General features: G+C 39.2%; 1 protein-coding gene across 4 annotated transcripts in view; it reads right to left on the bottom strand.

Moving 5' to 3' along the window:
* The window catches only part of lrch1 (leucine-rich repeats and calponin homology (CH) domain containing 1), a 106,121-nt gene that overhangs the window by 5,801 nt on the left and 82,548 nt on the right, over positions 1-17,772 (bottom strand). For 2 of the 4 annotated variants that reach the window (XM_041807772.1, XM_041807773.1), the window contains 4 exons: positions 16,306-16,415; positions 13,275-13,412; positions 11,844-11,921; positions 4,116-7,870 (listed from right to left, as the gene is read on the bottom strand). In XM_041807772.1, coding sequence (XP_041663706.1) covers positions 7,577-7,870; positions 11,844-11,921; positions 13,275-13,412; positions 16,306-16,415 — 620 coding nt within the window. In that variant the 3' untranslated portion in view covers positions 4,116-7,576. Of the gene's footprint in view, positions 1-4,115; positions 7,871-11,843; positions 11,922-13,274; positions 13,413-16,305; positions 16,416-17,772 lie in introns of those variants that run through there. The other 2 variants (XM_041807775.1, XM_041807776.1) reach the window with 1 other exon arrangement.

Below are 17,772 nucleotides of genomic sequence, written 5' to 3'. Positions count from 1 at the left end.
TTCCTCATACATATCTCTAATAATCTGTCGAAATCAAATGAGCAGGCCATAGCATAAATGAGCCTTTATCGTCATGGTTAGGTGAGGCCTTTCAGTGAAATAAGGACGGCATAAAGCAGACTGAATCCCTAAACTGTATTTATTACCACAGCCTTTAACACAGTCACAGATCATACACAGATCAGTAGAAATAAATCATTCAGTAACCCCCATAAATATTCTCCATTCACATCAGCATAAAGTTAAAAAAGATGTGCAGAAAACGCTGCAACCACAGTTCACATGTACTGAGATTTCACTGACTAATAAATAAGAGGAAGGCCTAAATATTGACATTCATAACACCATCATAGTTTAAAGGCAGAGCGAGGGCGCCTGTGGTCATTTATCCAGCAGCCAAACAGCTGCTAGTAAAAGGCAAGATCATATTTATAACACTGTAGAGGGTACAGCCAAAAAAATAATCCACATTCTTTAGATTTAGTCCATCCAAACATTTCAAAAAGAGCAATATTTCAGTCCTCTATGACTAAAGGTCTGGTTAAAAACCATGTCAGTTAAATATTTTACTTCATGAACTCCTCTGGTGTCTTTAGCCCTTCACATTTTCTCCAAAAATGGTCACTTTGCATATCAGGATACAGTGCAGTCTTTAAATATAACTGAAAAATAGCCAAGATTGACATTCAGCTTCTTCTTACGCTTCAAAACATCATTATAGAAAAAGTTTCTGATGACAATTCAGGGATAATAATACTCCACATTTCTACAGCATCCATCAGTGCAAAGTTCGGTCCATACCAAAGCAAATCACACCTTTTCTATCAGGGTAGGAAATTGGCACCACCACCAAATTAATGTTTAGAGCAGGGTCAGGTAAATGTGCTCAACTTACCAGACACAGGTAGATAAAAGCAGCCTGACCAATCAGACTAAGGCTGCGCGGAGAGCCGTTAGTCGCTATGATCCCAGACCCTGTGGAAACTGCAGGTGGTTGATACCTGACAGATTTATGGTAGATGTAGAATCTGTACTGGTCTTTAAAGATGCTATATTAGGAAACAGACCATCACCATCAATTGACCAAGCAGTGAGCTCCATGATGGACTGTTTAATCAGCAAACAGATTTAAACCAATTTAAAATACCTTTTCAGAGCACTGAAAATAATATTTACCGGTTATTTTTATATATTTTACTTAGACTTAGACCTTTTTTCTTACAAATGCATTTAATGACCAAAAGAAATTTTTAAAGAAACAATTACAGCCCATTCTATCTCTAATTTCTCTCAAAGAACCAAACACCAGCAATCAAGATAATTATAGAAATATTCATATTTTTATGGTAGATTTGATCATGCTTTCTTTATGTTATGAATTCAGATCAGGGCCACATTAAGAGAGGAAGAGGGTTGCTCACCACTGATCTAAACCTTTGGTTTCCAACAGATGGGTCTGGACCCATAAATGGGTCACAAAATAATCTTCAGTGGGTCTTGGATGTAATAAATATGTGGTATAAAGTCAATGCTGTGCTTTTCTTTAGAAGGGCATGTCTCCGTCGCTTTATTCAGTCACATCTTTGATCAAACTGCTCGATTTTTTCACTGAAAACCTTTGGTTGGCTGTGATTGGTCATTTAGGAGGAGATGGATGGCCCTGAGGCTAGACTGGCTGAGAGGCAGAAATCTAAATGAATGGAGGGAAAGGCTGGTCTTGAGGGATTTAAAAGCTAAACATATAAAAACCACACAGTTTAACAGCTGTTAGGAACTCAGATCCAACCGTCAATGTGTTCAAAGTCAATATGATGACTTTTCTGTGCAAAGGTCGGCTTCATAACATTATAAAATAATCAAAGCTAAGGGTGTGTCATGTGACCAGAGATGTCATATGTCTGTATTTAACCCTGTTGTATGGATCTGAACTTTAAAAACATCACTGACATCATATGACAGTGAATGAGTGAAGAAACAGTCTCCAGCGCCTACTGTCACAGAGTGATGGCTGCATTAAAGGTCACAAATTTCACCCCTTTAAGACAAGTTTATATTGGTCTCAGAGGTCCCCAAAACATGCCTGTGAAGTTTGTTGCTGAAAAAACACTCCAGTGTAGGATTTAAGCATGTCTAAAAAACAAACAAAAAACAACAACAACAAAAAACAACCTCTGGTTCATCCCTGCTCAGAACATGCTGTTTCTGTGTCTGTGGCTTTAAATGTTAATGAGCTGTCTGACTCCCCTCTCAGGAAAAGGATGTTGCAAAATGAATGTGGCTCTCTTGAGCATTTTCTGTAAACACAGGATCATTTCAGGAAATGCCCGCGAAAGCACAGAACCATTGAAAACATCTGAAAACGCTGTAGTTTATATGACAAGCCTATAAGAGGCACTGTAACGCTGCTTCGATAATACACACAAAACGAGAGAAGGAGATCATGGAGCATGCGTATAAAGCTTGGTTTATAAAGCTGGTTGCCCTCTTGGTTGTTCTGCGTGGTGGATCTAAGAATATCTGGTGTCTGCTGTTCTTGGTGGTGGTAAAGGAGCGTTAACCTGGCACGCCAGATGGATTTGTTTCACACATCCACCTGGAAAACCACTCATACACAGTGTTTGTGAAAGGGCAGAGCCTCTGGGAAAAAACTCAGAGTGTGACTGGATGAACATTCTGCCTGTCACATCTTTACGGGCCAATCAGTGCAACAAAACACGTGACGCAGCCGCTATCGAGCTTTGCAGTGCCCTACCGAGGACTAAACTCCATCACCATGGTGACTGTAGACAATGTCAGTACACAACTTTTGTCATTTTTGAAAAGAAAACAACTCACTGCTGTTCTTTGTTCTTCCTTTACCAAAGAAATGTTGTCATGTTCTGATAAAACTGGTGCTTTAGCAGCATCCACCCTGATGTCTTCCGCCATAATTACACCGGCGTCTTGTTGCTGCTTGCATTCTTCATGACTCTGCTGTGCCTGAAAGTACTGCCCCTCAGTGCTGATTGGTCCTGTCATTTTCTAACCAGACCCAAACGGTTCAGATGGGAGCTTTGCAAGATGGAGTCGCCAGTGAGAAACAGGGAAACGGGCGTATCCATCTGCTTTGCAAGGTTAAAGGAGCATCAGATTTTGATGTAAAAGCCATAATAAACTCAGTAGCTTCTGCAGCACGAACACAGCTCTGCCATTGTTGTTTTGGCTGGAAACACACATGTGACTTAAGTGGGCTATGCTATGTATGATGTAATCGTTTCAAGAAAGATGCGGTTGGCTGTCCACACGGAGATGAAACATATACAGATTTGTTCACTCTGAGACCCCGTTTCAAAAAGCAGCATTTACGGCTTCCCAAAACACCGTTTTTGTGTGGATGAAACGCTGATATGACAAAAGAATTGTTTTTTTCCTGAATTTGTCTCCATGTGAACAGGGCCTCAGCTGAGAGGAGGATCAGGAGAGGAGGGCGGAACTTTTTCCAAGTGGGGAGGGCCAACCAAACCTGGGGCCGGTGCTAACTCAGTCTACACTAGGTTAAATGACCACTTTAACATAGTGTTGTTAAGTAAAATAGATCATTAGTTAGAATTATTTTCTGTGAAATTAAACAGTAACTACAGTGCTTAACAAATTTAGTAGACCACCCTAACTCAAACCAAAGTAAGGTTTATGCCACAGCTGCCCTAAATTAGCAGCATTGGTAATTACCAAAATCATTTTTTATGTTTCTGCAATGGTTAATGCACCAATATGTAGAAGCTCTTTAACCCAAATTATATTTTTAATGCTAAAATATAATTATTGTTATCCATGAATTTTCAAATTTACTGATTTACAAAACTCTGAAAAAATAGTAAAGCACATTATTATTTCTTGATTAATATGTCAAATTATAGTTATTTACTTGCATTCCTGAACAGAAAATTTAGTTTTAGTGGTTGAATGTTATGCTTGATTAATTTCTGACTTCTCAGAGAAGCCCAGTGAGCCGGCTCAGATTTGGGTGAATTCAGTTTGAAATCCCTCATTCCTCTTCAAAATGGTAAAACATGGAGAGCTCACTGAAAATGACGGAGTCCGCATTAAAGCACTTCATGATGCTGGATGGTCTCTGAGACAAATATGACAGGTGGTCTAATAAATTTGTTAAGCACTGTATCTTTAAAGTGCACAGCCCTATCTGCTGCTGTGTTTGGCTGATATATCGGCAGTAAATGTTGACAGAAATTTTCATACTTGCAGACACAGATAATTTACTTGTCAACTATTATCTGCAGATATCAGGATACTAAGTATCCTTATAATTTCATGATTTTCAGACCTCTTTTTTATGTTCCAGGATAGTTTACACCCCTGACAGTTAACCTTTTAATAACACAGCTGCTTTAAATACAACCCTAACATTCATATTGCTTAACAGGGGATGTAAATAATCAAGTTTTTATTAAATATGGCTTCTGTTTGCTTCTAGCTTGATTTTAATGAAACTTAAATCATTTTTAGTGCATCGTCCTAACACTGAGCTGCTCATCATTTCCACTCAGGATTCATGTGCTTTGATAAAACTCTATCAGCTGTAGTCTAAAACTACAGATGTGAAGGTTATACTTTAAGTTAAATATATGCGTAGCTTAATTAATAATATAAACCTTAAATTAACCTCTTCTTCTTCACGTTAACCCCACCAATAAACACATTTATAAGCATTATAAAAAATAGAATTGAAGCAGATTGGCTGCAGTAGAACCATCAGGGCTGTCATTCTCCATCCTGGTGTTCATTTTCTTAAAGACCCACTGAGGTTCAATAGCTCCATAATGTGACCACATTCAGACTTCAGTTTCAGGACCTGGTCACGTCAGACGTTCATCAGGACCCTAAAAACCTGCCGCTCCCCTCGTCCTGCTTGTTTCTGAGTTTCTGTTTATTGCAAAAACAGCGACATGTTTGAGAGCTGATTCTTCTCAAATGGAGACGAGGAGAGAAAGATAAGGGAGGGGAAGCAGAGGACAGAAGCTGAGGCTGCATTCAGATCACATGGGATCAACAGGACCTTTTAAATCTGCTTTAAAGAGGACATTTAAGAATTAACCTGATTTTAGTTCAAGAATAGTATGACCATGTAGTTATAAGCCTGGTTTTCTCTGTATGTTTTATTTTTTGTACTCACTATCTGATGCTTTTAAAACGTGATGAAGTAACACAGTTCACTGAAATGATACCCAAAGTAAAGGTAGAATTACTGATTTTAAAAACTACTGACTAAAAGAAGTGTGAGTAAATGTGATGTTACTTTCTACCCCTGAACTTCAGTAATATTTCAAACCACTTTAACAGGTCCAGAAAGATTTGGAGTTATCCTCATACACCCTACTTTATCTTTGTTTTAGGACAATTTTATCAAACAATCCAATCAATTTAGGATCGATCAATGTTAGTCAGATAATGGGGAGTTTTCAGTTGATTCAAAGGGGAAGGAGCCTGGACCCGCACTGATGGAGGATGAGGATTGATCATTGGTTACTAAGTTCTTTACAGATGACAACATGCAGCAAAGAACTCCAGATGGGGGGCAAATAGTGATTTCTGCATAGAGAAACTCAAGAAAAGGTAATGTTTGGGCTGTTTATGACTACGCCAAAGGTTCAAAGTGTGAAAATAAAAATGTTCCAATTCATAAGTAGTAAAATATAGTAATATAGCTCATACATAAATAGTCATTAAATTGCTCAGAGAAACAGAAGCAGGCAAGAGATAAAAAACCCTTCGTCTAATGCCTGGCCGAGCTGTTCCTGTATGGTCCATTACCACAAAATGGTCTGGTTAGGTTCAGTCCAGTTCTGTCCTGGTTTAGCTCATTAAACTCTGATCTTACCTGCGTTTCCTCTGCTGATGTCCGTCCAGTCTCTCTTATTGTGACAGGAAATCTGTCTCTTTTTCAGAGATCCAGATCATTTGGCTCAGCTCTGTAGAGCTGGTTGCTCTTCATCTGGTACAAGTTTGGCTTTTTAAATGTGGATTACATAATGACAAAGGATGGAGGAAAGAAACTGGCATTCAAACAGGAGCTAGTTACAGGGTCTCACATTAAAGAGCCATTCAGTAGAACAGGCTCATCATTACTTAGTCTCTCACCTCAAAAGGTCTATTTTGTTGATAGCTGAGTTTCCATTAGCTGTCATCTGCCGCTCATTGGCAGGTTTCACAGAAGGCAGTCCAACAGACAACAATATTAACGGACAAAATGTCTGAAGAATGAGTCATTTACCAAATAAGTAGTGAATAATGACATATTATTCAGTGTGTAACCTAGAAGATATGTTGCAAGAATCCTTTATTATAAACTCAAAATAATTTAGCTATGACCTCCTTCCAATGCTGGGGTTGTTCCTCTACTGTACGTAGACAGCACATGGCTAATTAAGGCGGCAAATATTCAGGAGATTAACGTGTATGATGTCAAACAAAGCCTATCTCTATGGAAGTTTAAAGGTATTGAGAACTATGCAGGGAAATTTTGGCCAGGACACTGATGAAAAAGAGATTTGTTATCTCAACAAGGCTCTCCTGGTTAAATAAAGGTTACATAAAATTTGTGGTTTGGAAGGACTGGGCCAAGCAGAGGATTGTTGTGGACTTAGATGAGTGGGTAAATTTACCTATGACCAGTTCTCAGATGAAGTTTAACTGTATTAAATACTGAATCCTGTCATGTAGAAAGGTGTGGGTCACTAGAGCAACCGTCTCTCTTCACCATAACTGGGTGTTCATGCTCGGGACATCCTGACTAATCGGTAGGAAGATTCATTGATGAGAGGAGGACTGGACTGAACTATCCACAGTGGACGCTTTTGTCTTTCTTCATGACTACTCCAGATAAACCACAATGGTTGGATTTTTCTGTATTAGTGGGAGTTACAGATGAGATCATCAGTATGAGGACTAATATGGGCCAACTGACTGTAAGACTCAATAATCATTATTATTATTATTATTATTATTATCATGACAGAAGAGAGAAAAGCTGTTAAAGAGGCTCAGCTAGCCTCTTAGCTCAGCCCTGGACTCCTCTAGACTCTGGTCTCAGTCCTAGACTCCTCTTGACTCCCTTCATCCATCCAGACCTGTAGCAGGAGGTCTGCAGGACGGAGTTATTGGTGATCTGGATCACAGGTAAATCTGTTAACCTGTGGTAGAAAAAAAACTTTTTCTAGATAGATACCTGTATTTATTTAAGTCAAAGGATTGAACTTCTCTCTGTCAGGGTTTATGAACTTTTAATCTTCAGTTCCAACTGTTCTGATTTATTTTAATTTGTATCGATTATATTTGTTTGTTGTTTTTTCTTGTTTGTTTTTAAGTTCTGATATCTAGACATGAGGTAAACCTGGATGTTCTTAGGAGAATAAATAAACATTTAAATGAATGAATAAACCTACTGTTGAGTTTCAGTCACTGTGACATTTGCAGATTAACTATGCGTGTCATTTTCCACATGTGAGCTGAATTCAGCCAAAAAAGCAAAGGGGGTGTGGCCTGGGGCTAAGAGGTGACGAACAGGAGTCTGCTGCCATGGTTATGTTAGCTCACTCCAAGTATAAGCCAGAAAGAGAAGAACGAGACAGAGGATGTGCAGCAGGCTCGAGCCAATAAGGTCCCAGATCTGCCAGGCAGGGGGTGGGGTCTGAGTGGTGACAGAAACCAATGAGGGAGTCTCTGACACAGCAGGGAGGGTGGGGCTTGAGGGTGAGATCGCCATTTCTTGTTTCCTGTGTGTGGAGGTCGTATCACGGGAAACCAACGCCCGGACTGTAGCGCGGACTGGCTGAAGGCGGCACTGGATGATGTCGTAGGGCGAACAGAGGGAAGACTGGCGCCCCATCAGGAAGATAGGGGGATAAATGACGAGGAGGAGGGAGGGAGAGAGTAAAAGATGGGACAAGGTAGGAAAGGAACATGGAGTCAGGAAAGGCAGGGAAGAATGGAACAAGTAAGGACAGGAACAAGGGGATGGGAAATGGTGGGAAAAAGGATGAAGGAATGAAATAAAGCAAACGAAAATTAAACAGATAGGAGGAAGAAAGATGGACGTGATCAATAAAGGAGGGGAGAAACGTGGATGCAGAATTTAGAAAGAGGAGAAGGTGAAGGGTTAATAAATAAAATAGGACGATTAATTATGGAGAGATGTTTGATAAGGAAGGAAGATATGACCAGGATATGAGATGAAGAATAACCAAAAGATGAGAGCCAGTAGGAAATAATCCAGAAGAAAATGGAGGTAAAGATAAATATTAAAATAAAAATATGTGGACAATGAAGAGAAGAGAAGAGGAGGAGGAAGTGCAATCCAGCCATGAAGTAAAGAGAGAAAGAAAAGGCAGGAGGTTAAATAATGACCACATAGGACGGTGTATGGGGTCATGTGAAGAGCTGGAGGATGCAGGCAGGTAGTGGTTACCATGGCAATGAGCAGGGATGCTGACTGAGAGGATGGAGTGAGTGTCTGAGCTCCTCCCTTCCAGTGAGCAGACCGTGAGGAGCGAGGTGCTGGTGCAGTCAACAAACAGCACAGCAACATTAGCACAGAAGCCATTAGCATGTTAGCTCGCTAAAGCTAACAACAGGTTAGCTAGCAGAAGCCTTTTCAGTAAAGCATTCAGGCTGCAGAGAATCAGAAACATCAGCACAGAGAGCAGATGGGCACAGACAGCAGCAGAGGCGCAGAGCAAAGAGAAAGTCAGAAAGACCTTTTCAGTCTGTTTTAAGCAGGACAAAGCCCAAATAACTTCTGTTTTAATCAGGACTAAGCCTAAACAACTTCTGTTTTAACCAGGACTAAGCCTAAATAACTTCTGTTTTAACCAGGACCAGGCCTAACAACTTCTGTTTTAACCAGGACAAAGCCCAAATAACTTCTGTTTTAACCAGGACTAAGCCTAAATAACTTCTGTTTTAATCAGGACTAAGTCCAAAGAACAAAGTGTTAATGTTTAATAATACAAAGTTTATAGGAACCAAAGACACAGGATAAAGATATCAAAAAGCCTTTATCTACAGCTGCAGGATCATAAAACAATAAAAGATGCTCTGGCCAGACTTAATAGCATTACTTCTATGAACCCGTCTGTATAATTTTGTTTAAAAGCCAAAAGTGATGTAACTAAAACAATGAAATAATGAAGAAGAGACTGATCTGTTTCCATGCTCAAACGCAACAGGAAATGTGAATATATCCAGAGAGTTGCACCAAAGGTAGTAGTAAAAACCCATCAGCAGTGGGCTGAGCTGTCATTTCAACATCTTCTAAACATCAGTATCAACCTCAACCTTCACAGAGCATCTCCAGAGGAACAATTATTTCATAAACTATTTGTAGGGTCTTTCTAAGCTTGCTGGTCTGCAGTAAAGCCATCATGAAACTTGGATTTTAAATGCTGATATATACATATTCTGTAATTCAGACGGAGCTCTCTTTAAATTTTGATTTTTTTTATGTGTTTGGTCCGTCTTAAACTAAAGGTGGTGACTCCCTGACCGGAAACAGACTGATTGATTTTGATTTGATTTGATTCGAAAGAAAATAAGGAATTAAAGAAAGGTTGAAGATAGTGATATGAAGTTCACTGTTGAAAAATGAACTTGTTCTGGTTCTTTAAGGGAATAAGGGAACAGTAATTGTGATCTGTCTGAGTTTTGAAAGGTAAAGGAGACATTAAAAAGCAGAGGTGGACTTATATTGCATCACCATGGCTGCTGGGAATTACATGCTTTATACTTGATACATATGTGTGCTCTATATATTAGTATCAGGGATGCACAGATACAACATTTTTAGACCAAGTTTGAGCACCAATATACTGAGTACTAAAACTTAATAATACCATGACTGATTTAATTATTTTAAAGTTCATTTCATTTCCATCAGAAGTTCATCATCCCTCCTCCTGATAATCTATCAGGCCATAGTTTTCATCCTCTACTTCAGTCATTCTCATTTATGTTCAAATATCACCAAACTGGAGACCTGGCTCCAACTCTGACTGCAGCCTCAACATGCATCATGATTCACTGAAACAGAATACAGTATCTGGTAGGCATACTACAATTTGTATCAGTGCATCCCTCGTTAGTATTACTAATCAGTTAGTATCAGTTGTGAGATTTATAAATGTTGATCAGTGATCTAGCTGCCCTAAATTTTTGGCTGTTCAGATTTTTTTGAATCCCTTGCTTACTTTTCCCAGATTGCCTCAGTCAGAGAACAATAAACCAAACCAACACAGCCAGTTTCAGACTGACACTGCAGCCGTTATCGTCTCCTGTCATGATGGAGGAAGCAGAAAGCCACAGGCAGCCGTGATGATGATTCAGCGTTAAACATCAACAGTAACAAACCAGAGTAAAGCCATGAGAACAGACATGAAGCAGGTAGAAACACTAAACCAGAGCTAGGACAGAGCTGAGGGTCTCTCTACGTCTTCAGGCCACAGCAGACGTAGAGATAACAGTTTTTTTCAGCAGTCATGGTTGGTGTGACGGTCTAACAACCATCATACCTTATTCATAGAGATAAAGAGATCAGAAACTACTGCTATTTAAACTCAGCAGACCCTCTCCCAGACCTGGTTTACTGTAATCATCAGTGTCCTGCAAAAATTCTCTATTTCATTTTAACCCTCACTTACAGATATTAATCTAGAGATAAAGCGGCTGCTGATGGGAAATCTACTTATGTTGAGGGATGAACCACACTGTCAGCTGATACTGATATACAAATGTAGACCAGACCTAAAACTTCAGGCTTTAAAACACTTTAAAGTTTAAGGAGTGAAGACAAACATAGGCACAGATGTAGGTCTGTTGGTCCAGACCTAAAACTTCAGGCTTTAAAACACAGTACAGTAGCAAATATGGACCAATTTCACAGCCAATACAAGCCAATATTACAGCCAATATAGGCTTTTATTACAGCCAATAAGGCAGATATTACAGCCATATAGTACAATATTACTGTCAATATGGGCCGATATTAACAGCCAATATAGGCCAATATTAACAGCAAATGTGTGCCAATATTAACAGAAAATATAGGCAAATATTGTAGCCAATATAGGCCAATATTACAGCCAATATAGGCTAATATTAACAGCTGATATAGACCAATATTTACTGCTCATAAATAAATCTTTAAAATAAATAATCAAATTGCTGAGCCTGATCCCATAATGATACCATTTTGCATCCCTGCTTGTTGTTTCTTAGGAATGATAAAAGAATCATTTTTGCAGGACACTTTCAAATTTCCTTAAACATGAACAAAACAAAAATAAAAATCTAAATCAAAACATTTCCATAAACATCTTTAAAAGTTGGATTGAAGAGTGAAATCTCTGATGAACTGGAGTGTTTTTAGGTAAAATACTTCTTCGAGATCAGAGCTATATTGCCAGTAATGTTCGATACTCACTACTGTTTGATGTAATGTGTTTGATCACCATATATTTCATAGGACAAGAGCACAGGAGAGGAATAAAAACTGCAGGTAACCTCTCGCATACTGTCTAAACTGGACCAAAACACTGGAAAACCTTCTGATTTTAAGGTCTACATTAATTCTAGAGATCAACTGCCAATTTGGGTAATTCAGATACCAGGTGATGTCACTTTAGTCCACTGTATCAATTTGGAACAGCTGGTATCTAAATGTACTAAAAGCTGTAAAATTTGACAACTTTAAATGTTTTGGAAAGAATAGAAAAACCTTGAAAACAATTCCAGGTCATCAGGGATGATTCAATCCAAGCACTAACAGGAAGGAGGAGGAGATTTCTCGGGCTTACCTCTGGCACACCAATCTTCCTGCAGGCATCTAGAAAGTTCTCCACATTTCTCCGACACTTAGCCATGCTGAGTTTGGGCTGGAAGAGTCACAGACATGAGGACAATGTGAGTTAAATTGGTGCCCACCAGGGGGCAGCAACGACACAGTGGTACACTGTGGTCTGTGTTCCTTGTAACCTCCCCAGACCTGAGTCCAGATATTTGATCATAAAGCCAAGACATTCCAAGGACATTTACACCAAAATTCCATGTAAATTCCTGGATATATTCAAGCAAACTCACCTAATTAATTTTCACGAAAATCCCTCAAATTTATGGATGTATACCCAAAATTACATCTGCACGATAGAAATCCCCCTAATATTAAAACAAATCAGCTGAAATTCTTGAGAACTTAACCCCCAAAATCCTTGCACATACTCCCAAACATTAACACCCCCACCCCCCAAAAAATTTATTGATTATCTTACAAATGAAAAGCCAATCAATTAAAACTAATGCCAATAATCTTCCTAAATTTCAATGAAAATGCTTGAATATCTCAAAGCAAATACCTAACAAAAGGTTAAATCAAATTCCAAACATTTCCAAGCAGGTTTCCCCATAACCTTTAAACATATACCCACAATTTTATTGAAAATACTTAAAATTACCAGCAAATACCTCAAAATATCCAAAAAGAAATTTTCATAGCAAATACTCCAAACATTCAAACCAATTACTCAAACCTCACAAGACATTCTGGACTATTAGCGTAGAAAGAGAAGAAACTGCTGTAAGTAAGCAAAAATCTAAGGTCCTTATAGGAACAGGCAGGGTCTAAGGTGGTTCAGGAGAGGAACGTTTAAGTCAATCTTTTAACAGTGGAACCCCCCCCCCCCCCCCGACATAACCATTCTTATCCATGAGGTCTTTATAACCCCTGAAATTACGCATCTTCTCCATGGGGCCTTTATAAACCTGATATAAACCATCCATAGGGTCTTCATAAACCCTGAAATTACACATCTTCTCCACAAGGTCTTTATAAACCTGATGTAAACCATTCATGGGATCTTCATAAACCTGATATAAACCATCCATGGGGTCTCTACAAACCTGATACAAACCATCCATGAGGTCTTTATAAACCCTGAAATTACACATCCTCTCCAAGGGGTCTCTATAAACCTGATACAAACCATCCATGGGATCTTTATAAACCCTGACATTATCCGTTTTGTCCATGGGGTCTTTATCTCACAGGTATGGATAATTCTGTTCTGTGTGATCAAGTTCATCTTCCTCTTTTACCTTATAGTCAATATTCTGATCTATGTATCAAACTCGTTAATGCAAAGATAGATCAGTAACCATGAAATAGACGTTTTTAGCTCCCCTGTTTTAGAGGGTTCATACATATTTATCAAACTCTGTAGGGAGAGACATACCACTGCAGGTGAGGGGACGTGGATGCTGCCCACGGAGCGCGGGCGAATGTGATTGGCCAGATGACAGAGCACGACGCCGTCCATCAGAGACGATCCGAGGTCTTCAGGGAGGACAACCTTCAGCCGGCTCTCGATGCTCTGACAAGGAAACAAACACAAGAGATGAAGAGCTAATTGTCAAAAACTCTTCAGAGAAAAGAAAACAGACTTTACTACCGACTCCTTAATCAGAATTAATGATGGAGGAATAGCCAGAGACCTGATGGGACCACATTATTATGGAAGTCTGTAATAAGAACAGGTGTATAAAATCATCACCTAGCCATACAGTCTCCATTTACATACATTTTGTGATCCTAAATGGGTCCTTCTGAAGAGTTCAGTGAGCTCATTCCTGACATTAGCCTTTAAATCTACTTAGAGGTCACAGAATCAATAAAAATATAATATAAATAATATATAAATATAATAATAGTACAAATATAACGATTAATCCTAATAATCCTGCCATAGAAAACATCATCATCCCCGTCCTCCCACTGTATTTTTACAGCTTTACACTACTGTGATATTGTGTTAGATTTGAAATAAAAGAATAAAGCTAAAGCCATGTTGTTGTGGACTGCGCTGTGGGACAGTGACTCCTATTTTAGTCCAGCAGACTCCTCTATCCTGGCCTGAACGCTGACATTAAAATCACCTCACAGACAGACGGACTCTAAATTAGTAAGCAGCACAAACTGGGACACAGCATGGTGGTTTCTGTCCTCAGATCTCAGAGAAACACCAGGACTAAAAGGTTTGAAAGAAGTACAACATTAGAGCTCTGGGTCTGAGTGCTTAGATCTACTAGTTAGGACTGACTTTAAATTAGACTCTGTGCACCAACTGGGTGGAAGTTCTGTCTGAGTACCTCCTGGATGGGACTTTTAGACCTGGGCAGAAGGTGCAAAGGTGAGAGAGACATCAGTGATCAGACTAGAGACCTGTGAGTTTACTCAGACAGTCAGATGATAGAAAAGCAGACCAGCTCTGGTTGAATAATGGCATAAGAGGTTTGGTTCACTAGTGAAAAAAGGAACATGAGCAGTGACACGTCACATAGATGTTAGTAAAAAGCCGGTGCAGCTGCTACTCCTGCAAAATCTCGACTTGTTTACGTCAGAGAAGGAACCCAGAAGGGCTGATGAAAGCGCTGTATGGTACATTACAACAGCACAGGAGCAAAGCGCTGAAATACACATGGAGCTGGTGTTCTCTCCTCCTACATGCCTGTGTATCAGTTACGTCTGGTCTCTGCTCTGACTGAGGGGGCTAACTTTTCTTCATGGGTCTGTTCGAATAGTCCATTTCTCTTAGGAAGGTTCCTAACTGAGTGAAATGACCTGGAAGTATTTTATTGTCGGCCATGATAAAGGCCATTCGACTGCTCCAACTGAAAAGGAAAGGAGCTTCATTATTGCCTTTATTATCTCCTTTAGCCTAGGAAACACTGGACCATCCTTTACCAAAGGAGAGATGAAAAGACAATCCATAATTATTTGCGTAAACTTCATTTAAAATGACGCGCCTGTTGACCGCTCATCAAAACAAGCGATAAACTTGACTGTAACTTCACTACAGCCGATTTAAAAAGTACAATGTCAAACTTATAATTCATGTTATAAATGGAAGAAAACAGGGTTGAACAGAGGAATATTGCAGACATGAAAACTATATCATTCCACTTATGATAAAGATTTTATTTCTTCTCATTTCCATTTTTACTGAAATAGTAACTGTTCCATCAGAATTCAGACTGTAGGCTCTATGTTTCACTATTTTGAAATATTAAAGTAAATGTGATAAAAGCTTGTAAATGAAAACCAATTCAAGCAATAAATTTGGCATGTTGCTATATTGTGATTATTATATTAATCATCATAATTACGCAAGTAAGACACGGTTTATAGAGCTTTTCACATAACAAGCTGAAAGAAAGACAGAACCAGAGTAGACTAATAAAATTAACAGAGGTGACAGAATCAAAGAAAAAATTGATAGGTAGGAAAAACAACAAAAAGATTAATATTGTTGAGAAATAAAAGGACTTGATTATTATTTATCTAGTCGTATTGACTCTGCAGACAGTTCAGATTAAGAGAAAAGTTTCTGCTGCTCTAGATGTTCACAGTTCCTTATCCTGAAGAGACTTTAGGATATAAAGATCTTAATGTGCTCATATTTATCATCGAGGTTTTCATTCGTCACAAATAACACAGAGAATGTACCGAGTGGTAGGTGTGAATTTTGTTGTCCATCAACATAAAATTATAGTTTTTACACAAATAACAAACGTCACATCCGTAACACCCGCCTAGGGAAAGTGCAGTCGGATTCCCTAATCACCACTGTTCTCCTTTCCTATCCTCTTATTCCCACCTTTCCTTGACCCTGTGACGCGTATCACCGGGGTTAAGGAAAAGTGGATAGGAAATGACTTAAGGGGTAATATTTTTGGACTTTTCAAACTGACCCCATGTGTTCTGTTCTAGCAATGTCTTGCCCTTCTTTGTTGGTTGTTTAATGGCAGTTAGCAAACTGTTGGGAGCATCATTACCACCTGGAGAGTAAATACTGCCACATTTGTTTGCCTTTTGTTAAATGGTTAGGTTGTATTTGTGACCACGTTCACCAAACTGTGACCCCCTAACAGTGACAGTTCAGGACCCTCTGAAATGAACGAGATGTTTCAGGCAAAAACACAGAGCTGTCCCTGTGAGCTGTGGGTATGTGCTAACTTTTAAAAAACTCAGTAAACAGAGATGCACTTTTGAAACCTGTTAGACATGAATTTATATCTTGTAGGTTTATCAGAAGTGTTTCTCTGGCACTATAAGGAAATTGTGATTTATTTTCCTTTGTTTTATGTGGTCTAAATCTGTCAGTCACAGCTCAGTCTGATGTAGGAGATGAGACCGACTGTATCTACAGTCTACACAGTTCCAGGTCCTACTGATTCTGATCTAACGGTGATGTGTGGGATCCTCACATCTCTCAGCTGCTCCATCAGCTCCAGCTCCTCTCTCAGCTGCTCCATCTTTCTCCTCATGGTGAACTGAGGATCCACCGACTCCAGGCTCTTGTGGCTTCGCAGGAACACTGCACAAAAACAAGAGAAGAAGAAGAAGACGGGCACAGTTAGACCGAAACGGGGGGGAGACACAATATCATTCATCTAAACTTTAACACCTGTACAATTTAAACGACAGTGATACCGGTTTGATACCGCAGCAACAAAAATAAAGACGCCAAAAAAAAAAAAAAAAGTCAGTAAGTTGACTTTAATCATCATAAATGCAGACAGACTCCTGGTGATGGTCTGATTGTACAGAGAGGTTGGTAAAGGGGATGTTCAGTCCACACAGTTCACACCACAATACTGCTAGTCCACAACCACCGAAGAAGAAGCAGACACAATAAAACACATGAAGAAGAAAAGTTAGCTCTGGTAATAAAGCAGTGCCATCCTCTCCCTCTCCTGTTCTTAAACTCGTCTGGCTGTGATATCAGAGGCATAGAGCCAACAAGCAGTGATCCAGGTTTCTTCAGGACCCATTGAGCTCTTCTGGAGCCACAGGGACCTTTAGGAGACTTTCATCCATTAACTAAAGGAGGCACTAAGTCCAAACTTTCTCTTTACTTTGGATGAAACTGCCCCTTTTGTCCTAGACAGCAGGAACTCAAATTTAGCAGCACATCTGTGCTCAGATATTCACTGACACAGAACAAGTGTTGTTCCATAAAAGATGGGACAAGCTTACATAAGACAAACACTGACATTCATCCATGCTTCAGAGCTCAGAAAGGCTTTAACTCTGGCATTATGAGCAGAGTATTCATGTAGAAGAGTTCATCACTGCGTTCTAACAGCCTGAAAGAAACAGGCTGAAAGAGGACAAGACAGACAATCTGTAAGTTCTCTAGAGGAGACTGACGGTCAGTAATAAAGACATTTTCTTCAGTTAAATAAATGAATTAACCTTTATTAATTTGGTGCTACCATAGAGTCAATAATCTCTGATTCAACATCAGTGTACATCATATTTATTTCTACTTCATATTTACTTTTTCACTGATTATTTTTAGTGTTTCCTATATTTAAAATACATTTCTGATCAGATTTTCTTTATCTCAGTATTCACTGAGAATGTTTTGTTTTACATCATCAGTGTGCAATTGGTTAAGGCTGCAGTCACCTGAACTGATACAGGTATGTACTGTATGTAGGTAAAGGACCAGCATGCACTGGGGTGGGACTCTGGTTATACCAAGCAGCAACCTCCGGTCCTGAAAAATGAAGCCAATGAGGAAGTGCAAAAAATTGCAATACAGCGATTGTCCACTGTAGGCTAGCTGCAGAACACCAGAAGTCCCGTCTGAACACCTGTTAAACAGCTGGTTATTACACTAGAAATAAACTGGTTTACAGCGTGGTTAAAAAAACAAAACAAATGTG

Source organism: Cheilinus undulatus, linkage group 15 (assembly GCF_018320785.1).
Source record: "Cheilinus undulatus linkage group 15, ASM1832078v1, whole genome shotgun sequence".
NCBI lineage: Eukaryota > Metazoa > Chordata > Actinopteri > Labriformes > Labridae > Cheilinus > Cheilinus undulatus.
The sequence above is the reverse complement of the archived record's forward strand: the minus strand, read 5'-3'. Positions and strand labels throughout refer to the sequence as shown.